This window comes from Centroberyx gerrardi, chromosome 18 (genome assembly GCF_048128805.1).
Source record: "Centroberyx gerrardi isolate f3 chromosome 18, fCenGer3.hap1.cur.20231027, whole genome shotgun sequence".
NCBI lineage: Eukaryota > Metazoa > Chordata > Actinopteri > Beryciformes > Berycidae > Centroberyx > Centroberyx gerrardi.
In genome coordinates, this window is record NC_136014.1 from 20004351 (window position 1) to 20028802 (window position 24452).

Below are 24452 nucleotides of genomic sequence, written 5' to 3' on the forward strand. Positions count from 1 at the left end.
GTCTTTAACTGCTGATGCTACCAGACCAGTGGGCCATCCAGTTCCTACAGCTGGAGAAGCTCTACCACGAGCGTCTGCTGTCCAACCTCGCCGCCCTGCAGGACAACTGGGGTACTGCATGCAATCTGTTTCTGTGTCCTCAGTACAGCAAATTAACTGTTGTTGTCAATCAGAGAGCAGAATGTGATTATAATTCAGTGTGTAAGTAAGTTAAAGACTGTGGGAAGGACTGTGTGAGAAAGAGCGGGTACATACAGTACAGTACATTGTGTGTCTGCGCTCATACACCTGTGCATATTTTGTGTGAGCAGATACATGTATGTTTATGCGTGTCCACCTGTGTGCCGTATGTGTTCCCAGAGAGCCAGTGGAGGGAGAAGAAGGACCCTGAGAGCAGTCTGCCCGCTGAGACCGTCAGTATCGGTCAGGAACACATCGACACCCTCAGCCAGATCTGCAGGACGCACCACAGGTATGTCAGCACACAGAGCCTGGACACACTTCACTCCACTGAAACCAAGCCAGGTGTAGTTCCTTGCAACTGACTTGGAGAGTTTGCTTTATCCTGTTGAGGCCACGGTTTGTACTTTTACGACTTTCAAATAGAGGCTTGTTGCAGAATGTTTTGAGAGTGGTTGCCAATAACTACGAGGGTCTTGCCACAACGTTGGAAGAGCGACAACAAGAGGAAAGATTGTAATGTTACTGCCTCTTCCTCTGACTAACAAAAACACATAGAGGCCGATAGTATTTCCATTAGACAGTGAGCAGCTAGAATGGCAGGGAAGGTCAACTCATAAAGGCCTTTTCTTATCTTGTGAACAGCCACAATACTCCTTCCCCAGGGCGGGTCAGAGCTTTTCAGCATTACTTTGTCGTTTATACATGCATTCAATGAAGTTACCTGTTTGATGTTGTGACATCGGACCTGTAAGCTTGAAAAGACAGCGTTCCCACGCCTCGGTTCACATCCAGACAGCAGAAACATGCTTTAATAAACAAGTCTCAGCCTCTTCTCGTGCCATTCCCATGTCCTCCCATCAGAGTTGGGCAGAAACCTTTTAGAACCAATTTTGCCTTACTGTAATCAACTGCTTTGTCTCCCATGTCAAGAAAAAAAGTTAAAAGACAGATATAGGAGTCAGGGACGAAGCCAACCCATTGATAATGCATTGAAGATATATTGGAGACACAAAAATACCTGGATATGAATAGAAAAATCAATATCCATCCCTCTAAAGGTGACTTTTGGAGATACAAGTCTCTGCAGGAGGCTGATTTTCACTAGACACAGATACAGATAGGTTTGCATGCCAGACGGCCCTGTGCCCCACCTATGCCGAGTCTCTCTTGGTATGTTTTTGCAGCCCGCAGTTATTTGATGTAGGCGAATTTGATTCAGCTGGAAACCAGATGCCAGAAGCTTTGATGGCCTGCATCCATTTTAGCATTTAAAAATGTGAAGTCACCCACCCTTAACCTTCTCTGAACTTTCTCTAACTCTGTATTTGTCTTTCTCTCTCTCTGTCTCTCTATCCTACTGTCTGTTTCCCTCTGCTTTTATCTTTCTTTTGCTGTATCTCTTGGTCTCTCTTTCTCTCTCTCTCTTTCTCTGTCTGTCACTCAGACCGTCCCTCAGTGTCGAAAAGGTAAGATATTTTGACACCTTCTCTTTTGTAGTTTCCTCTCTCTCAGATCAATTTCTAACGTTGCCTATTTTTGTACATGAAAAGACGATTTATGTCAACTGTCTTCGATTCAACAGAGCATGCCAAACGCAACGCTGAAAGACATTCAAAGCTTTGTGGGGCAATGGGACAAGAACGAGACACCGCCATCCCACCATGGAAAAGGTAAACAAGCAAAGTATTACTTTCTATATAACAAGAGAACTAACAGATCGTTCAACTGCAACATTTACAAGGCAGTCAGAGGACTGCAACATCCTGCGTGCCTGCCAACATCTCAGCCCTTTTGAGTCAAAATCAGCAGTTCATTTTTACCTTATGGCCCCACTGAGCATTTTGTTTTTATTTTATCACTCTTATGTGGAAAGGTTGTAAAGATACCGCCTTTACCCACCAAATAGACACGTACACACAAACAAATAGACAGGGCCAACACAATACTAGACTTATGAGGGACATAATGAATCCAGTATGTGAGCTTATGAATATGTGAGTTCCTTACAAGGGAGAGTGGGCAGTCCACTCCAGTGTTTATTCTTTATTCAGACAGTGAGAAAATAGAGACAGAGTCAGAGTAGAGAAAGCTCTGGTGGGGAAGTAAACATGTGGCTTCAGAGGCCAAGACTTACCCACTGTACTATTTCTGGGCATTTTAAAGGCATTTTTTTCCCAAATTACCATCCCTAACGCTGGCAGCAGTAGTGCCATGCTTCACCTGCTGAGCTATACAGAGCAACATTAAGCTACATAGCACCTCTCCATCAATATATGCTCATATGAAAGTCTAAAAGCCTGACTGATGATCAGCAATCAATAATCAATGGCCTTTGCCTCTCCCATATCCCAGTCAACAAGCCCGAAACAACACACCAGGACGAGGAAGAAGAAGAGCAAAGCATGAACGCAGAATCAGAGCTCCCTTCAGCACACACAGGCTGCCAGGAGGGAGGCGAGGAGGAGGAGAAGGAGGAGGAGGAAGGAGAAGAGGAAGAGACATATGAGGAAGGGCAGGAGGTGGAGGAAGAGGAGGAGGAGGAGGAGCTGTGTGAGGAGACGCCAGAGGAGGAGGAGGTGAAGGTGGAGTGGCCAGCAGGAGTCCCACAGGCTTCAGCCAAGGACCTGGCCAAGCTGTCGCACACGGAGGGGGTAGGAAAACTGTCTGTCTGTGTGTCTGTCGGCCTGTTTGACGCTCTTTACACCTGCCAGTATAATACGTGTCTTGGATGAGCGGATTGTCATCATCTAAAGTGAAAGCGCATAAAATCCAGGTGTAAATCCACCCAACACAAAGTGAAAAACCTCTACTTGATGTCAGAGATGCATTTGAATGGATAGAAAGGACACTCTCTAGTGTATCGTGGTAATTTCCTTTGGTACACCTAACATGGCTGCCACAGAGTTATGATAATGTTGTCATGTGAGTGACTTTGTTGTGATTCTTGCCACAAGTGTTATGCTACAAAAGTAATCACCATGTTACCAACTGGCCACTATTGAAGAAGTTGGCCTATTGCTTACGACAATCTCTGGCGCCGACTGCTAGTGTGTCTGACAATAAATTCACTATTACCCCTATACAGTTAACATTGTTAAGTGTACCAAGCAAATGGCCATTCAAGAGTGTATATTTGAATGGGAATGATGAATGATGAGGTGTAAACGCAAAACATCTTCAATACACATTTAGCAACAACATCCACAGGAGTAAAGTTTAACACGCAGAGACAGCCAGGAGGCAGGCAGCTCAGATTGTAACATCCTTGTCAGGAATGGATGGTCAGGACACTCGTGGATGGGGAGCAAGTGAAACGAGCTGCTCAAAATGATAAAGGACGTGAATATTACCAGAGGAAGTGATCTGCATTTTGGCGAGGGAAAGAGAAATCTGATTTCAGTATGTACTCTGGCGACACATTTTAATGTAGTGTAAATGTAATCCAGCTAAATCATATCTAGACATGATTTGGATATGAGATGCATGTTAATTTCAGTTGTAAGGGGGTCCTGTGTTGGTATGAATGCAGGGGGGAGTTAAGTACACTTCCCTGGTTTTTATCCTTGATCTTTCTCACCTTTCCTTCCTTCTTTCTGTCCTTCCTCCCGTGCATCCATCCTTCCTGCCTCTCCTTGATCATTTCCTTCTTTACTGTCTATTTCTACTTTCTATAGACTCTCTGTAGAAAATAGACTTTTTTTAATGTCCACATCCTGACCCAGAGCGCTCCGTCTTTGTCCGGACACTCCCACAGCAGATCTCTGTGGTCCCTTGGTGAGATCATCGCCAACCTCAGTCCGTTCCAAAACCTTTAGCAGGCCCGCCCATGCTAACTGGTGTGGCCTGACACTTGGGAAATACACCCAGCCAAATGCACTGATTATTGAGCCGGGGCCTGAGCCAAGACGGGCCTCTCCTTAGAGGTGGGACTGAAACCAGAGCTATTCCAAAACAAACCGTACAGGCTGAAGGCCTAGCGTCGACGGGGCCACAGCTGTTATGTAATACAATGGAGGTTCGACCGGGATCAGTATGGGTGGGACTCCTTTCTTTTGTAATGAACAAAAAGCTTTTGGAGTGCTTTTTACATGTGAAATTCTAGATACTTGTTTATATCGCTACACTGGGACAACTAACAAGACAATTAGATCCACAGGACAAGTGAAACAGAAAATTAGATGTACTGCACAGCGCTGAAATGTTGGTCCTGGTCCTGATGAGTTGGCCACAGTAAAAAGGATAATATCAAGAAACACTAATCCAATTTTAGGACAAACCGTTATTGACCTTAAAGCTAACCAGTCTAAGAGTTTCTCTACATATATCATTATCAGTTTTCTTAAAATATGTCATTATCAATTCTCTGTAAATCCATCATTATATTGATAAGATCGCTATTTCCCTTCCCCGCCTGTTTGACATGAAACGTATTCCTCTACCAGAGTAGATCTTGAAGGATGGAGTGGGATTTAACCAAAGAAAAACATATTTTTCAGTCATATATTAAACACAAATAAAACTCTGTTTAAGGATTCAAGAATACTATTCATGTGGTCTAACACAGTTCATGCAGTATTTATGATTTGTGAGCATGATGAACATCTCTTTCCCGAAGCCAGAAATCACATTGCTACAGATTCAAACACACATAGTTATCAAGATGTGAAATCTGGAGCTGCTCCATAGACAATGAAAGCAAGATTGACTCTTATCCCTACAAAATCTACCATGGGTGCACAGTCGCCTTTACAATCTTTACCTAATTAATTCTGCATGAAGCTGCTGCAGAGTTTACATCTTGATGACATTACAGGATGAAGTGTTCTCTGGTTTCTGGCTTTGGGAGAGAGAGTTGTTCATGCTCACTTTCACACATATTATTTTGTCCTGACTGTCAGAATAACATGAAATCTTAAACTGTGTAGTATTCCCTTTAAATACCACTATTTTTACAGTGATAACATGGATGAATTCAGAGTTAAATGTGACTTAATTTATCTGAATCTGTTCCAGACAGCCAGTCCAACATGATATCCCAATATGCCCTGCATGGATTTACTGAATGTGATGACCAGAGCATGATATTGACCCATTGACCTCATACAATAATTGGCCTATAAATTATGGCAGCAGATGAGGCTTACAGCTTGAGAAATGACCCCATTTCAATAGTCAGCATATGGCTATGCTGCATGTGTTTTGGTTTCTACTCCATGGTTAGTTTAGAGATTATAATCGGGTCAAAAGGTTTTCGTCACTTGGGGTGGGTGGTGTTTAAAGCTGGGGGAGTCAGGGATTTCTCTTATTATCACTGACCTCTGTTGGCTGCAGTGTGTAATTGCAGTTTAAACAGCAAAATAAGACGCTCTTCATTGCCAATATATAACATTTTCTTGGTAATGTTGGTCACATGGTGCTGTAACATAACAAATAAGTACAACACATAAGAAGGTGACACAGTAACTCACTCACATGGTATAGGGACATACAGGACCTCAAATACAGTGCAAAGGAAACAGTGCAAGACTTATATTTATACATTAGACTTATAAATCTATCAATCAACCAACCAGTCAGTCAGTTAGTCAGTTAATCAATCAGTGAAATAAGTGTGCTTCATTGTGGAGCAGAAATGATCAAATAAACTCATAATACAATACATAATACATAATACATTAATAAATAATTTCTAGGGCCTATAATAATACCGGTCCAAAAATGATAATTTTATGATACCTTTCTATTTTGACTAAAAGCCCATTTCATTCTGCAATAGTCAGTTATTTATTTGTAACAGCTTTTACATGCCATCTTCTTTTTGACCCACTTTTGGATTTTGAGCAACATTAAAAAAAAACAAAGCTAGTTCAATCATGCTTTTTCCAGCAGAGGAACGTTGCCAAAATCAGGCCTGCATTGTCTTTCCAACACAGAGAGAAAATGATTCATCCTTTTTGTGTCGTCCCACCTGGGCTGCTGCAGTGCTTTGTTTACCGGCCTCAGCCAAGCTTCTGTGGCTCCACTCCAATTCAACCAAAACGCTGCTGCTCGTTTACTGACTAATAACAAACACAGACCTCACATTATTCTGGTGTTGGGCTCGCTTCACAGTTTAGCATCAGCTCTTTTAATTACGTACAAGGCAGTGCATGGTCAAGCACCTGGGTATACCTCTGAATTATTGTGCCCATATATTACCGTTAGGTCCCTTCTGTCCTCAAGCCAAGAGCTCTTGATCATTCCAAGCTAAAGCTGAAGGCTGATTGTGTATTTGCTACTGCCGCTCCTAAACTTTGGAACAACCTTCCCCTCGATATCAGAGCCAACTCACATCTTTAAACGGCTTGAGATCTATTTTTATCCTCTTGCCTTTGATTGTGCTTGCTTTTTTATTTCTTGTGCTATGTGTTCTCCATGTTAATATTTTCCTGTTTTACTGTCCTTGTTTTACTATTCTGTTTTGTGTTCTGAATTTTATAGTATCCCATCGTGAAGCATTTTGTAACCACAGTTGGTGCTATAGGCTTATAAATGAAGCTTTATTTACGTTTTTCTTTCCTCAATTGATGTCCTCAGCATATTTCCCTTAAACAAGAAGAAAATATTTGTTATCATTCTAAGAATCAAACATTTTGAAGCTTTTTCCGTCAGATACATTTTGATGCCTTAAAATTGATTGTCATGCTACCAGTAGGTATTGTTTTTGATACCCAACCTTAATAATCTCCCTTGTTTCTGTTTCTTTTGCAGAGTTCCTCCCCAGATGGTCTGGTGTCCATCCTGAAGAGGAGGAGAGCGTCGCTGGATGGTTTGCCTCCCTGCAGCCCCGTTGATACAAAAAACAACTCCAAACGCAAAGTTCGCTTCAGCGAGCCAGAGGACGGCATGGAGCAAGGTACACACAGCAACACATGTAGGCAGGCATGCACCTACACACACACCTGATGCACAAACACTGACACACAAACACACAAAGTCCACTTCAGAAAGCCAGAGGATGGCATACATGCACGCGCTCGTGTGCACACACACACACACACACACACACACACACGCACACACACACACACACACACACACACACACACACACACACACACACACACACACACACCTGCACGCAGACACTCCAAATCCAGTCAAAAAGCCACCTGTACTTCATGTAACGATATTACATTTGTGCTCTATTTCTCACTTGTATATAATGCAGATGAGGTGGGTGGAGATTCCTGCCTGATCCTGCTGCTGTTGTGTCTGGTTACCGTGGTGATCAGCGTCGGTGGGACCGCTCTCTACTGCACCCTGGTGGACACATACTCCAACATCTGCACCGACTTCTCCCACAACGTCGACTTCTACGTCATGAACGTACGGCGGTTCTTCGATGAGCTCAGACACTGGCTGCCCCTCCGGACTTAAACACCTACGATTTAGACAAGCATCCTCTTAGAGCCTATTTTTTATGACATTCGTGGTACATTGGATAGTATAGAATGGACAGTGAGGGATTGGGGTGTACATTATGTGTGACAAAGTTCATGAGCCAGATTCGAATCTGCAATTTGGCATCAAAACAGGACACAGGATCCATCCAGACTGCTTAATGCTTTTACTTCTTCTATGGTGACCGGATTTGTGTCTGAGCGAAGGGACTCACTCGACAGAAAATGCATCGGCAAATCATCTTATGGCTCACTAAGAATCTGGACTTCGAACTGATGGACTGATTGATTTATGCATCAGTTACCAGGTGCTCAAGGTAAAGGGGGACAGTAATTTGAGACCTGATCTTGAACTTGTGAACTACAAGACGGGGGGCTGTGAGGCCCTGGAAGAGCTACGATGGACGATTCAGAAGAATTAATTCGCTGAAAACCTTGTGCTGATGTACACATGATGTGGGATGACAGTTAAATAAGTCCCTCCTGTTTACTACAATTTCTCTTTGGATATTTGATCTGAATTGAACCTTATAGACACCACACAACAAGGCTCGCAACTCTTAAAAATTGTATTTTAACAGAGGAAGTAGCGTATCTGTGTACCGGTGTTTCCCTTATATTTCCTATGGCAGTGGTGGTTGTGGATAATTTTCTATTTTTTTCCACAGGCTTCATCGTTCTGGCCCCAGTTTTGGTTTTATTGCTACTTACTGCAATACATCTGTTCTTATTTGGAGAGCTTATACTGATAGAGGCTCTCATTATAAGCGTTAGCTTTGTATGCATTGTTTTTTGGAGGATAATTAAGCTAAATTATTATTTTTTCCCCTTTAATTTGGCATTATCATCATCTCTAGTAGTTGTGGCGGTTCCCTTGCTCTGTTGGCCCATCACTGCTGAATGAATATAGGGTTAACACTCAGCTGTACACTTATATCGGACTGGTCATACATTTTGAAAAACAATAGTAAGGAGGATAGGAGGGAGTAAGGATTTTATTATTTTGGAAACACTTTACTGAGGAGCCTCGATGATCCTTTCACAGAAATGTGTTTGTTCTTCGAGGTTTAAGGTTTACTCTTACATTCCTCTCAAGGTATTTGTGCAAAAGACGACCAGTTCAAAGGAGAAGCATTATCTGTGATACTGGGATATATACTAGGGCATTACAAAGTGCCCTGTTAAAAAGCTACAGCATGCATGATTGACACTGTATAGATTCAGAAAAAGAGTGTGGCTCTTGATATGAAAATATATAAATGAGTCTGTTCCATCTTACAACAATGCATTTCAGTGTAGTCATCATGGTTGTCAGTATGCAATACAGTAATGTATGGGCCACTCCACAAACTCAGGCACTCCCTCTGTGTACTTTCGGTGCTCAGTGTTTCCTTGTCCTTCTTTAAGTCTGTGAAGCCCTGACATTCCTGTACAGGTCTAATGCCCTGTGTCTGAATTTATGCACATATACAGTCTCCTGTAGTGTGTAACCATCTAGACATTAAAACCCCAATGAGTACAGACAGGAGATGCATCTGGATTGTGTCTGGATAGGACACAGGTTAGACACCACATTAAACACAGGTGTAAATACATTGAGGAAGTATTGGAATCTGATTCTCTGCAGTACAGAAACTGTAGCACTGCAGCATGAACAAATGAACAATCATTAGATGAAGTACATTGTTGATTGTCAAAATCTGTCCCTATCCATCCTGAGTGTTTACATATGTTTATTTACACCTGGCTTTAAATAGCTCAGTGGCTTATAGGCACAATGATGCTTCTTTTATCTGCTTTGGGATTTTAATGCCTGCTGTACATGGGTTATGTTGTCTTTGCATTATTTTGTTCTGAAAGCAGAGCTTTATGGACCAACGGTTGTGTTTTCTGGCTGGTTCAGGTGACACAACATTGTTTAAAAAAATATTAGTTTTCAGAGAAAATACACCTGTGAACACTACATTTTAATATTGGAGTGGACATCTGATCAGCATGTTCCTTTATCCACTGCCTTGTATTGATGTTTTTACTGATTTCAACTGACTTTATCTCTCCTTTTGAGCTCAAGATGGTTGTAAAGTGATGAATGTTACCTCCTTATTGTCACTGTGGATATTGTTTACCAACAAGTGTTGCATCATGCAATTCACGTTTATATGTTTGAATATTTATGTTAAGTTGTATCCGCAAGGGAATACAAATAATATCAAAGAGAAAACATTTGCCTTGTGTTTTGTTAAGGGTCACACCATTTTGAACATCTAGTGCAGTGAGTGAAGTGGTGAATAAAAAGGGGCATCTACCTTGAAATTCCCTTGTAATAGCCATAGTTTACACACAGGACATGTACACACGGGCCTCTCAAAGTGCAATACTTGAACTTTGCCACAAGATGTCCCTCTACACCACGGAATCTAGAGCCATTTTGTCTAGAAAACTGACCTAACCTCATACTGCTGCAGTCACACTGCGTTTTGGTTCATATCTGCGCAACAACCTCAGTGTCTGCAGACTATCAACGCCTGAGCCACCTGAGCATGATCCAGCATCAGTAGTGTGCCAAGTGTTACAGACGTCAACAACAATTCATCCCCATAATATTTTACTATAGCTCATTTTGAGGAAATATTGAATTAATAGGCTGCTGTCTCTTTAAGTGGTGTACAGTGAAAACAGATTGATAGATTTAGAGGGGAACGTTTTGGCCTGCCTGCATCATGTCTGCAGCCAGGGCACTACAGTGTAAAAAGCAATAAGCCACAACTACGGATTTAGTGATTTGGCCTACAACTAAGAAACGTTGTTTATTAGGCTGTTAGATACGACGAAAGGCGGAGTAACACCAATGTAATGAAAGAACGCCAATGTTAAAGAAATCTGACAATTTAATCTGTAATATTTGCCCACCCACCACTGTAGTACTTCAATAGTAGCCTAGGTAAATTTACAGTGGCACATGAGTACAGGTATGACTGGTAATTTTCGTTTGGCGGATTAATATTTGAACTAGAAGGGCACTCGGAGAGCTCAGACCTCCGCCAAGGTTCGTGCTATTATTGCTTGTTCGTGAGTCGGATCCGGATCCGCTCCAAAATTTAATGGATTCTTCCTTGGCCCATGCTACACCCTTCCACGAAGTTTCATGAAAATCGGGCGAGTAGTTTTTCCGTAATCCTGCTAACAGACAAATAAACAACCGGCACCGAAAACATAACCTCCTTGGCGGAGGTAATTATCAGTAATGCGGCTGCCACAGGTGTGTCATTTTACAACGGCTTCGAACGTGTTTCAGCCAATCAGCTGAGAGAACCGGAACTACCAGGCGAGCCCTTTAAACTAACGCACAATGGCGGCCGTAACCTCTAGCAGACCGTACCACATTATCGTCTTCGGAGCCTCTGGGTTTACCGGGCAGTTTGTGGTGGAGGAGGTGGCCCGATGCACCGCAGAGGGTCCCGGCGGCTCTCTGAAATGGGCCGTGGCCGGGAGAAGCAGACAGCGTCTGGAAGGAGTATTGAACCAAGCCGCCCGGAGGCTGTGTATGTGCCTGACAGTTTAGCTAACCAAGACAAGACAGAGTGTTGCTGTCTGTGAACTAACGATCAATTGTCAGACGTCGTTTGACTACTGTTTGGCTACACTGTGACTGACAGAGGCTGCAGTCTCAGCTGTCGTTGTTGTGGTTTGTCGGTGGTTATTTACAAGTAAACAGTCTTGAACTTAAGCCCTAGACATGGCTCTATTTCGTCTTCTGCATCGACCTAAGTAGCAATGTACAGTTTGGTTAAGCCTATAGAGCAGTAACTCTCAACTTTGGCCAGCAAGTAAAGTCCCAATATATGGATAACTGAAAACTTCCATCTAAGTTGTTCTTAGTTCACAGTATTTGCATGTTTTTGGATCTTAGGCCCCACTTGAGAACCATTGCACTAAAGCATAATATACAGCAATCAGTAATATGAAAAAGTAATTTTAGGCTGGAGATGTTTCACTAGTAACCTTGTAATTAAGTTGATCTAACAATATTTTTCAGACCATCTGCATTTTATATTGGAATTGTACAATTTATTGAAGTAGTCTAACATGAACACATATCTCAAGTCATTAAATATTCACTAGGTTTAGGCTATGTATGAGTATAGGCTTTATCCACGGTGGGATTTGCATATAATAATCACTTTTCCTCTCTGTTTCCAGCTATGCCAGAGTTGCGAACAGACATTGAAATCATTGTTGCTGATGTGTCCATCGAGGAATCGCTGGCCGTCATGTGCCAACAAGGGCTGGTAATTCTCAACTGTGTGGGACCAGTAAGTATTTAATAGCGGCTTTGTGAGACTATAAAACCCAGGAAACTGTAGGAGAGGGAGGGGATGGGTGACTGACATTTGACTTAAGTTGTGAGTTGGATTCGAACCCACAACATCATAAGCACATTGTACATGTCTTGGCCCGCTCAGCCAGCAGGACAACCCCAATCCTTTTTGTTTGAACAAATTCCCCCTGAGTCTATCCTCTCTTTCTCTTCTCAGTACAGGTTTTATGGTGAGCCGGTGGTCAAAGCTTGCATAGAAAATGGAGCTCACTGCATAGACATCTGCGGAGAGCCTCAGGTGGGCAGTAGTTTAAACGTCCCTTTTTATGGTGTTTAACTGTGGTTGTTAATTTCTGTTTGTGTCTTGGTATTTGTTTTAATGCTTCTGCTGAATTTTACCACACTTAAAGTAGACTGAAATGATCCAGCAGTGTGCGTGTGTGTGTGTTTACTCTGTGACTGCATGCTGTGTGCGTACAACTGTGTGTATTCATTTTATGTATGCGTGTGTGCTTACATGCATGTGTGTGTGTGTGTGTGTGTGTGTGTGTGTGTCCATCCTCTGTAGTTCCTGGAGCGTATGCAGCTAGAGTACCACAGTAAGGCCTTGGACAGGGGAGTGTATGTGATTGGCAGCTGTGGCTTCGACTCCATACCGGCAGATTTGGGTATTCTCTACACGAAACAACAGTTCAAAGGTAGGAAACAGGAGAGCTCATCTGGTAAAGAAAGAAGATCCAAGTCTTTGTGAATATAGCTCAAAAGCCTGTTAATTGGTTTATTCACTGAACAGGGTAAAAAAAATTAAAATCCCAATGTTTCTGTGCCCTCAACATATGTCAAAGCATACAAGCTGTGTTTCTTAAAGCTTGCGCTCAAGTATAGACCTAAATATTGGATTGTCATCTTGTTGTTTGTAAGTAAGTTTTGTTTTTTAATGTTTATATGTAACATTTCTCATAGGGACCTCCTACATAGATAAAACAAATAGAAGGTAACACTTATTTGTCTCAATTTATACAAAGGCTAATGGCAGTAAAATCATCTTTGTCTAACTTCTAATTGAGCACAATGATTTGATTGTATTTTTAATACTCATGATCTTTAACTGGAACTTGATCTTCAGCTGTGTGTTGCTGTTTGTTTTCAGGAACGCTGACAGCAGTGGAGAGCTTCCTGACTATTACCAGCGGACCTGAGGTAGACTGAACAATCACAGCTTAACCCTGCCTGCACTGCATGATGGGAGATGTAGTCTTTTTACAGTATCTCTCTCAACCCTGAATTAAAGACTAAAGAGCTGGCTATTTAAAACTTAAATTTTATATGAGGGAACCATTCCTTTAAAGGTGCAGTCAATGGATGTGACTAATCAGTTGACGCTGTATACTTGAGGATTTTTTTCAAAACGGAGGATGTGAATGCAGGCACTCAACTGAAATACAATTTGAATTAATATTTTTACATTTTAGGGATTTATCCAGAGTGATTTACAATGAGTGCAATAGCAGAACAGGATTCCTGGATCAAAATTCCCAGCAACCAATATCAAGGAGTGCAAGTCATAGTGCCTTGATTACAGTGAGTGGACTAGAGGGGATATGATTTATACGCGTCAGTGGGAAAACATTTTTCTCAACTCGAACTTAGAAAAGTTAAAGAGCTCCTTTTTGTTGCTCTCTCTTAATATTTTTTTGATCTGATCAAATCCATCAGACAGTTGGAACCATGGAGCGAGAAAGAGAGTACAAGAAGCAACATCCAGAAATTTGATTGGCCAACTTCCCATTGGCAGATTGTGTTACTTCTGAAAATGCGTTGTATCTGCCCATTTACAATTTCCTTTGAAACTGTATATGCCGATGCGTATCCAAAACAAGCTGTGGGTTTCTTCGGTATTGCTAACACTGCATATTTTAGAATTGATGCACTGCTTCTACATTGTCTACTGCTGTCATCTTTCAGGAACAAGTACACCTTTACTGTTTTAGGGGCTGAAATCTATTCTTTCCTTGAAGTTTTCCGTAGCTGAGGTCGGGCCACTTTTGAATCCATAAATTCAAAAGTTTAAAATAAACTCTTTGTTTCTTTAATTCTTTGTTGTTTCTTGAGGGGAAATTTTGTTTTCAGGCAGGCTTTATAATGTAACCACTCAATAAAAACAGTTGCCACAACTTGTACCATACAGACAAACATTAGTTGAGAAAACCAGACTACCGTAGTTACAAAAAGTTATTCATCAGTGTGAAATGCAAAGTTCATATACAGGCATGAACTTTACATGTCATTTCATATGCAAATTAAGCAACCTAATTGGAGTGGAGATAAATGAGTCCCTGGTTCTATTACAAAAGATTTCTTATTGATTGGATATGACAACCTTCTCAGGCCAAAAGTTCTTTAAAATTTGAGTTTTGAACAACATCCACTTTCTGCATCGTGATTGAATTACAAGTCAGTGGAAGCTGATGCTGGTGTGTTTCCTCTCTCTGCAGGGGGGCTCCGGCCACGATGCCACTTGGCAGTCTGCTGTCTACGGCTTCGCAGACAGCGGCTCCCTCCGCCGGCTGAGGAAGAGGTTTGGCCACAAGCCGCTGCCTGTGGTGGGAGCCAGAGTCAAAAAGAGGTAAGGTTATAACTGGGGGAAATTACTGTCTGGCAAAAACACTTCGGTTTCAAGTAATGACATTTTTATTGGAATGTGGGGCTTGGCAGTGACGAGTCAAGAAAAGGGTAAGGTGAGTTTCCTCAGGGTGCTAAGAAAACCTTGTATCTCCCAAATGTCTAGGAGTTAAGAAAAAGTAGTCTAGTTAAGAAAAACTCCTAGACCCCTAAACTCAAATTTTCCCATTGACACTAATGTATATATATATTTTTTTTACACTTTTCCCTGCATTTCAAGAGTTTAATTCCAAAATGAGATGTCCATCATTTGAAAACTTGTACACCTACACTTACAAAAATGATAACTTGGTAGAAAGAAAATGTACTATGGAATATCATACAAGTTATCAGCTAAATTATTACTCTTATTAACCTAAGAGTGATATTTGAGCAGATGTAATAATCTCCATTTAAGTATTGAGTGATGAACATCTGCTAACAATTTGATTTCCAAAATTGAGATATAGTGCTTTGGAAAGAAACCCTTTATTTTGAGTGCTTAGCCTTGGTCTCAGGGTCATGAAACATTTTCTGAGTGTGAGATACAAGGTACACTGACAGTTACAGTAAAAAAAAAAAAAATACAGCACACTTGGAGGTACAAGGTTTCTGCAAGACACCAGGGATTTGCAGACTATTAATGTCTGGCGGACTGACTTGCATTCCGAGTAATGAGATTTTATTGGAACGCGGGGCCCAGCAGGGATGGAGAGATAGATTAAGAGGACTATCACTGGATGAAATGAGCTTGCGTTGAATACTACTGTGCTGATGCTGCAAGCCGAGAGATAGATTTGGTGAGTCGAGATTACACCGACTTCTCTCTGTGTAATTGTGTGTATGTGTGTGTGTGTGTGTGTGTGTGTTCCAGGGGCTCTGTGTTTTTCAGTAAGGAGATTGAGCAGTATGCCATCCCCTTCATGGGCTCGGACCCCTCCGTAGTGAAGAGAACCCAGCGTTTCCTTTACGAGGAGGAACAGCAGTTACCAGTAAGAGCCCATAACAATCTGAGACAGTGTTTCCTGTATTTATCACAGCAGTGAAGGTTGATGGTAATTTTGGTTTTGGTTATGCATTTGTCCCTATTTTGGTCCCAGCTTTGGCTCTGGTTCTAAAATTTGGCCTATCTATCTGTATCTGTTCGGGCTTTACTCTGAAATTAAGCCAAATTATCTTGTTTTTATATCATATTTTAACTGGTAGTGGTGGCAGTTATTGTGGCCACTACACTACAGCTGAATGAATACTAGAGAAAAGACATAGTTGCAACATATATGACATGTAACCTGAGACATGCATGTTACACAAACAAATACCACACACATGTCAGTTCATACCTGGTGTGCTATGGAGGCAGCTCAAATGTCTAGTCTTGTTTATTTAGTCTTGTTTATTTATATAAGTGTGCCTTGCTATTTGGCTCATGCAGTAAAAAATCCAAGTTAAATAAAAAACATTCCATGAACTTTATCATAATTCATTTTGAGAAGGTTACGATCGCCCCGTCCGCCAAGCTAATGCAAATTTTCCTCATCTAACAGCTCATTGTGCTTTCCAACCCTCAGGTAAGATCAAACTAGACTTTGTGACATTTCCATGCAATCAATTATTTGGCATGCCCTGTTCGAGGCAATAAATAATTTGGCATGCCTCGGAATTTGTCGCTCTCGCGAAGCGTGCCTCAGGACCAGAAAGATTGAGAGCCGCTAATATCTCGGCGCTATCCGTGTCCCTCAGAAACGCCGTTTGGTACGCTGTATTTAATGACACAAAGAGTTTCCCCCTCAGTATTAAGAAGACATACTCCTTATCTTGGGTATACCTGACAGCCGCTGCATCCTGCAGTGCTGCACCGGCTGAGGAAAGCAAAAAAATGTTTGGGGGGAAAAAAACTATTACTTAAGCAGAAACTTTCCTAACTAGCTCTGGTCATATCTGCAATATCTCTTTCTCTCTTTCTCTTTTTCTGTCTTCGTCGCTCCTTTGCTCAACCTTGCTTACTCTCTCACTCCCTTTTCTCCATCTTTCTCTCTCCGTCTGTCTCTTCCTCAACCTTGATCTCTCTCTCCCTCTGTCAAAGCACTCCCTCCTTTCATCTTCCTCTCTCTCTCTCTCTCTCTCTCTCTCTCTCTCTCTCTCTCTCTCTCCCTCCTCCCATGTTTTTCCTCCAGTACCTGTAACTAGGTCAGCCGTTCCAGCAGCTGTCACAGTTTTGATCGCAGCCAGAGAAACAGGCCTTAATGAAACTATCTTATTATGTTGTTTAGGCTGCCATCTACCAGCGGAGTGGAAATGTGATGAGTCATATGTAGTGATTCATCACTTTTTTCCCCCTACTCATTATTCCCTTTGACATCTCATCTCTCCCTCCTGCCTCCCTCTCTCTCTCTCTCTCTCTCTCTCTCTTCCTTCAACTATTTCCCTTTTTTCTTTCATCCCTGCGCCCCCTCACCTTCCTTCCTCCCTCAATTTATTTCTTCACGACTTCTCTCCCTCTCTCCTATCTCTCTCTCCTCAACCTTTTCCCCTCCATCTCTGTCCCTCTGCATTCACATCTCCCCCCTTTCCACTTCTTCTTTCCCTCTCCCTTTTATCTCTTACCTTCCTTCTTGCCTCCTGTTGCATTCCCATATTCCCCTACTCTCTCATTTTCTCTTCATCTGCACCCGTTATCTGACTTTTCCCTTCTTGTCATCCCATCTTCTCCCCTCTATCCTCTCCCTTTCTTCCTCCCTCCATCCACAGGTCCAGTACAGTGCCTACGTTGGGGTCGGCAGCCTCTTCTCAGTAGTCAAGCTGTGCTGTGGCGGCCTGCTCTTCTGGCTCATGGTCAAGTTCAGCCTGGGCAGGAAACTCCTCACCACGGTAGGTACATCGCAGCCATTTTACTTATTATTACGTGTGAATATGTTCCCGAGTGATGCCTAGAGGAAAGCAGATAATCCGAGTCCCATGGAAATGGAGGTGGTTTTAGGTAGGAAAACTTTCAAGATGACAGAAACACCCTGACATAAGGAGGCTATTCCAAGTATTTAAATGTGGATTAATGTCGCAGTTAGGTGTGGACGTTGAGCTAAAACTCTTATCCAAAGCAACTTAAATGCAGCAGTGGAATATGGCAGCATTTTGTGAATCTGATAACTTGCAAGTAGTATTTAGATTATGCAGTTTAAACGCTTCAGATTACATTCGCCAGCATTGCAATTCCAGCAATAGCAAAGTATTTATACACTCACCGAGCACTTTATTAGGAACACCTGTACACCTGCTTACTCATCAATCATGTGGCAGCAGTGCAATGCATAAGATCATGCAGATACAGGTCAGCAGCTTCAGGTAGTGTGACTTTGACCGTGGCGTGGTTGTTGGTGCCAGACGGGCTGTTTTCAGTATTTCTGAAACTGCTGATCTCCTGGGATTTTCACGCACAACAGTCTCTAGAGGTTACACAGAATGGTGCGAAAAACAAAAAACATCCAGTGAGCGGCGGTTCTGCGGACGGAAACGCCTTGTTGATGAGAGAGGTCAGAGGAGAATGGCCAGACTGGTTCGAGCTGACAGAAAGGCTTCAGTAACTCAGATAACCTCTTTAAAACTGTGGTGAGCAGAAAAGCATCTCAGAATGCAACACGTCAAACCTGGAGGCAGATGTCACTTTGGTAGCTGATAACTACCCAGTATTAGTACAAAGCACTTTATTAGGAACACCGTGTGCTCGGTGAGTGTAGATTGTGAATGGAAATATTATATTGAATTTTGAGTATATAATTATAGTTCATTAAGTTTGGATAAATGGCTATCTGTTGTGAGCAGAATTATGTAACTATTGCTGTATACATTAAGTGGCTGATACTGAGTTCTTGACTTCCCCATAGTTTCCATCGTTCTTCTCCTTTGGCTTGTTCACAAAGGCTGGTCCAACCATGAAGCAGGTGAGTCAGTTACTGTGTTCACTTGTTCCGTTTGTGTCTGAATTGAATTAAATTAAGTTAAATGCTTCCTGGGAGGGATGCAAAATGGCTGTTGTACAGTAGCTCCAGATGGGAGCTGTAAAATCAAATGAAACCAAGATTCAGGTAGTGTTGTTAATGCTGATGTAGTGGTAAAGAAATATAGTTTGATTAACTATGAACTGCTCTTGTAGTCTACTTTAAACAAATATTTATTTATATCGGGTTCCCTTTCCTGTCAATCATCAATCATAAAGATTTGTAGTAACATAACAGCTGTATATTAGTGGACTGTAATAATCATTTTAATGTATGTTGTGCTATCTAACCCTGTTTGATTCTGAACCACTCACACACTCACTGACTGGTTGACTCTCTTACTCATTCAGTCCCTCTCTCATCATTCGTTTCCCCTCCTCTCTCAGATAGAGGACACCTGTTTCAGCCTGACGTTTTTCGGGGAGGGCTTCTCAGAGGGGAAAGAGCCTTCAGAGAGCCGACCCAATGATAAGATCTGCACTCGGGTCATAGGAGCAGGTAAAGCCACCAGAACTGACTTTGTGCTATTAGGCTTTTGGTCATGTTCAGTATACAGTTATAGCTATCGTGGAAATCTTGTATCGTCCATCTATTGCATTATCATTGCAGTAGTCATTGCTACCTAAAAAACATCAACAAACAACAACATTTTAACAAACAGTCAGTATATAATGGTCTTTAAGAATATTTTAGTCTTTTTGTTGTTCAAAGTACAAGTTCTGAGAGGCTATTTTTGCACCTCCTGCATCTACATTAGGGAGAAAGCTTTAGCATCATATATAGGCCAGAAGACCAGTATTTACATGCACTAAATAGTGGAACTACTTTTAGAAATTTATAGTGTTTATTTCCTTACTTTAACTGCATTTTTTCTGTTTCTTGGTTAACAGAGCCTGGTTATGTAGCAACAGTGTCTGCTATGGTTCAGGCAGCCATCACCTTGCTGAATGAACTGCACTCTCTCCCCAGAAGGTCAGTTGAGTCTCTTTTCCTTTTCACATGCTTCTTTCTTTCTTTCTTTGCCTCTTTCTCTCTCCGTCTCTTTGTGTATGTCCGGTTCTCTCTCCTCCCTTTTTTTTATTCGTCCATCTTCCCTCTTTTCTCAAGGCGTTAACTCCAGCTTCTCTCTCCCCCTCACTCTCGTTCTCTCTCTGTGTTGTTATTGACAGGGGAGGTGTGTACTCTCCGGGAGCCGCCTTCTCTAAAACCACCCTCATCGACCGCCTCCATAACCACGGCATCAAGTTCTCAGTCAGAAGCTACCCGTAGACCTTCAGCGGTAACCAAGCAGTAAACAAGTCACTCCACCCTGCAGTTATCATGTATTAGTACTGTGGTATTCAGCGTAGAAGTTCACCAACCCTTCATCTATCCAGCATTAGTACTGTGTACAGTAGTAGCCAGTGTAGAAATCCCTCCACCGTGTGTCTATCCTGCATTATTAAAGCAGGATTTCCCCCAAAGATTCCTCTGGTTAGTGGAGCAACAATGCATCATGTAAAAATTCAGCTTCCTGCAGCTCTCGTTATGGTGCTCCACCCCAACTCCACACATCTAATATTGTTTTATTAGGGAAATTAATGCACTCAAGTCAACATATTACAGGCATTATAATAGGCTCAAGGACACTTCAGCAGAAATGGACATGTTGGCTTTCACCCTCTGGCCAACTGTGCCTCTGCCTTTGATCAAGTCCTAGTTTTTATCCCCTGCAAAGCAAGTTCTTGTTTAATTGAAATGTTTTTTCATCATTAGAAAGCTTTAACTTGCCACCCCTGTTGGATCAAAACCTCCTTTCTCTAAAATCATCTTTTCAGGAATCCAGTAAAACAGCAGACTCATTTTACAGACTAATTTGACAACCATGCGTATGTGAAAGTAAGCAAAATGTTACGAGTTTCATTTAGTTTATGAGCTTCACGTTCATTAAGTTCATAAATCTCCCACAGCATACAAAAGGACCATGTAAACTTTCAAATGAAATGTTAAAAAATGAAAAACACTAACTCAACTTGATGCAACAAGAGCACAATATAGAAACTTTATGACAGCCAGGATATGAACTGGGTTACAGTAAAGATTTTACTGTATATTAATTTCATGATGCATTTTAAATATTTCCTTCAGTCAAAAATGTGTTAAGCAGTGCTGGAACATTATCTAGTCCTTTTTAGTTGCAACTCTTTGTCCTTGTGTTCAGTGTCTTTGACCCAGACTGAGCCTTCTAGCACGTTGTTCATAATACAGTCCACTCTGTCTGTGTCTCTGTGTGTGTGTGTGTGTGTGTGTGTGTGTGTATGTGTATGTGCATGCGTGTGTGCGTGCGTGAGTGAGCGAGCGAGCGAGGGAGCGAGATACTTTCATACTGTGTAATGGTCTTGTGGTCACATGCTTTTTAATCAGATTAAAGACATTACCTTAAAGTACTTTTTGTTCGTTGTACTTCATGAGTAGATTTAAATTCAGAAAAGAATAAAAACGAATTAATATATGTTGTTATTGAGTGCTGTGGCTGTTTGGTAACAAGATGCCTCATTGTTCACATCAGAACAGTGAGAGCACACACACACACACACCCACACACCCACACACACACACACACACACACACACAAATGTATACTACACCTATGAGGACATTGCATTGATTTGTAAGCTAATCTTAAAGGCCTACCATAAATCCATGCCTAAATTTTCACCTAAACCTAATTCTAACCCTAATCTTAACACTAGAAATAAAAGGCCAGTGGATTTTGGAGATCTAAGGGAAGATCAAAAAGCGGCCCATTAAATTTAATAGAATCCTTCCATTTAAAGGGAATACATAAAATTATGACTACTATTTCCTTGTGTGATTTTGAAACTCCAGCAACTTTGGTTTATACAGAAAGTGTATCAAGGAAAAGTCATGGAAATTTGAATTTTTAAATGGAAAAACAATTGTCAATTTACCATTCTTGCTCTTTTTAGTTTTAATCCCTTACCTTATCTACCTTTTGAAAAACAAGGACTGACAAAATGTTATGATGGAGGTTCATCGTTCTTCTATCCTTGCAAGGGTAGAACCCCACACACACACGCACACACAACACAATACACACAAGATATTATTTATAACCCGACGCTTATTAGTTGTGTGTTCAAACCCAGTGAAGCTTGATGAGGCCGCAGTCTCCCTCCCACCTGTAGAAACCCTTTGCCGCCACCGGGTGCCGCTATTTCCCCGGCTCCTCATCACTGACAAATATTTACATGGCACAGACCTACATGACAGTAGAGGTCATTTTCTGCCTTTGAGAATGCAGAGACATTGTTTGGCCTTAATTAAAAGCCTGTGTGTGCAGGTTGAGAGCGGGAATAAACGGGGACAGGATCACAAGAAGGTTATCGTGGGGTAGCAGACGCACCGGCTCTGTGAATAGGAGGCCAAGGTTAAAAAGAGCTGGCAGCTATTGTCTCTTTTTTTTGCTCTCTTTTTCCTCAGCGTGACTCATAGCCCTCTCTCTTCTTCTCTCTTCCTCTCTCTTTCTCTCTGTCTCGTCTATCTCCCCTCCCCCAGCTGTCACCACCACTCCAATAAAACAGCTCTCGTAGGAGGGGGAGAAAACATAAATACACACACACACACACATACAGAGAGACCTGGATTTAGCTCTGCGTGTGCAGTGAAAAAAGACAGGTTTGTTGACATGGAAAATGTCACCGGGGTAGTTTCTGTGTTAAGTAGCTCTTAAGTACAGCGTGAGGATAATCTCTTGGAGGTGGGGGGGGCATTTTTTCGGTGTACAAGAATGAGAGAGAGAGAGAGAGATGGGGAGAGATGGATGGATGGAGGGAGGGAAGGAGAGAGAGAGAGGGAGAGATTGCAGTGGTTTCCCTATGCGTAGCAGAGAGCAGCCCCACCCCTCTCGCCAGCCCCCGCATGGTCTCCCGCCCGCCATTGTGGCTGTGCAGTTATTCATCCCATGTCCCTTACCCCTTACCTTACCCAGCTTAACCCCACCCCCCCACCGCACACACACACACACACACACACACACACACACACCTCGCCCCCAGCACTCCTCCAATATCTCCTTTCCTTTCCTCCTCTCTCCCTATGGATCTATCTGTCTTGAATTGAACTGACTGTCTACCTAATGAGCTCCATCCCTCTCTCTCTCCTTGCTTCTCTCTCTCTTTCTCTCTCTCCCTCTCTCTCTCTCCTGCCTTCCTTTTCTTTCTGAATCTCCTCTTCCCTCTGCCCCGTCTCTCCGTCCGGTAAAACCATGACTCCACCCTGCAGATCGGGATGTTAAGAAAACTGCAACCCACCTTCCATCTCGCTACTCTTCCCTCACCTCTCTCATCACTCTCTCCTCCTCTGACTCTCTGTCTCTCTCTCTCTCTGTTTCACTCTCCCCTCTGTCTCTTTCTCTCCTGTTCTGTCATCTGTTCTCCATCTTTGAATCTCTCATCGTGTTTCTGTTTCGCTCCGGCTCACTTCGTCTCTCTCTGGCCTCTCTTTTCCTCACTGTCTCCAGTGGGATGATGTATTTTTTTTTTTTTCTCTCTCTCTCTCTCTGGATGAGACAGCTTCATGTTCACATAACGCAGCATAGTCTTACATAAGATTCCTTCCTCCCCTCCTCCTCCTCCACCCGTGTCAACCTCTCTCTCTCTCTCTCTCTCTCTCTCCATCACTTTCCTCCCACTCAGCCCCTCCCTCGCTGCAAAAGCTGGACGGGTAGGTTGCATTATACTCTGAGCCAGTCTAATTCGAGAAGGTCCCCTCTAGAACACACACACACAGACACACACACATTTGTATTCCTATACTTCTGAGGACCTTCACTGACTACATTCATTCCCTGACCCCTTACCCTCACCTTAACCCTCTCCACTCGTACCATGGAGGGCCGAGAGTCTGCAGGTTTTCATTCCAACCAAACACTTCACCAGCTGATTTCACCGATTAGCCCCCCCTCTCTGACTGAAGGTGTGCTAATCAGTTATAATGGCACAAAAAACTCCACAGGGATCTTTAGAAGGGAGACATGGGCTTAACATTCACTGTGGCCGAAAGTATCTGTTAACCCTCCCTAAACCTAATCCTAAATCTAACCTTAACCCTAAACCCAGGTCTTAACCCTAAACTAACATATATTAAAGAAGTGAGGAGTGGCCAGATGTTGCATTTTATCCTTATGTGAACATTTGCCCTAGAGGAATACATGAACACATACACACACACACACACGCAGTCATGCACACATGCATATGTACATATACTCACAAATACATAATGCACATATGAGATAACATGCACACACACATACACACACACTCTTGTGCATGCTATCACATTCTCGGTATACTATTTTTCTTCTATCATTTTGTCTTACATTTGTTGTATTTGTTGTCTTGTTGTATGCTTTGGCAATATGTACACATGTATGTCATGCCAATAAAAGCTCATTGAATTGAATTCTTGCTCACGTAAGCGCACACACACACACACACACATACACACACCCCATCTCATTACTGAGGGTCCTGTGTGTTGTGACCTTAGGAGCGGGCCGCCAGCAAGGCAGCATGAATACACATTTATGATACAGAGCTGGGACTGGGTGCCAGCATGACACAACAGGCCTTGTTTACAGAACGTGTCCTTATGAGAGAGTGTGTGTGTGTGTGTGTGTGTGTGTGTGAGAGAGAGAGAGAGAGAGTGTGAGTGTGTGTGCATTTGTTAATTTTTGTGTGCATGTCATGAAAGTGTGTGGCTGCAGTATGTCTGCCATTTCATTTGTTCATTTGTGTGAATGTTTGGATTTTCAAATGTGTGTGCGCGTGCGTTCACATGTGTGTATTTCTG

At 42.3% G+C, this 24452-nt stretch overlaps 2 protein-coding genes across 2 annotated transcripts; both read left to right on the forward strand.

Moving 5' to 3' along the window:
* cnstb (consortin, connexin sorting protein b) lies at nucleotides 1–9766 on the forward strand. The gene is made up of 7 exons (XM_078289940.1): nucleotides 1–111; nucleotides 361–472; nucleotides 1628–1649; nucleotides 1766–1853; nucleotides 2536–2834; nucleotides 6934–7078; nucleotides 7394–9766. Exons 1-7 carry the CDS (start codon nucleotides 15–17, stop codon nucleotides 7600–7602), a joined length of 972 nt encoding a protein of 323 aa, XP_078146066.1. The 5' UTR covers nucleotides 1–14; the 3' UTR covers nucleotides 7603–9766.
* A 1193-nt stretch (nucleotides 9767–10959) lies between these two features.
* Nucleotides 10960–21023, forward strand: LOC139916323 (saccharopine dehydrogenase-like oxidoreductase). Its single transcript, XM_071905149.2, has 12 exons — nucleotides 10960–11167; nucleotides 11826–11938; nucleotides 12161–12241; nucleotides 12512–12641; nucleotides 13094–13143; nucleotides 14439–14569; nucleotides 15479–15596; nucleotides 17353–17472; nucleotides 18483–18539; nucleotides 18983–19094; nucleotides 19487–19568; nucleotides 19766–21023. The coding sequence occupies exons 1-12, from the start codon at nucleotides 10975–10977 to the stop codon at nucleotides 19863–19865; spliced, it is 1287 nt and encodes a 428-aa protein (XP_071761250.1). The 5' UTR covers nucleotides 10960–10974; the 3' UTR covers nucleotides 19866–21023.
* Nucleotides 21024–24452: the final 3429 nt, after the last annotated feature.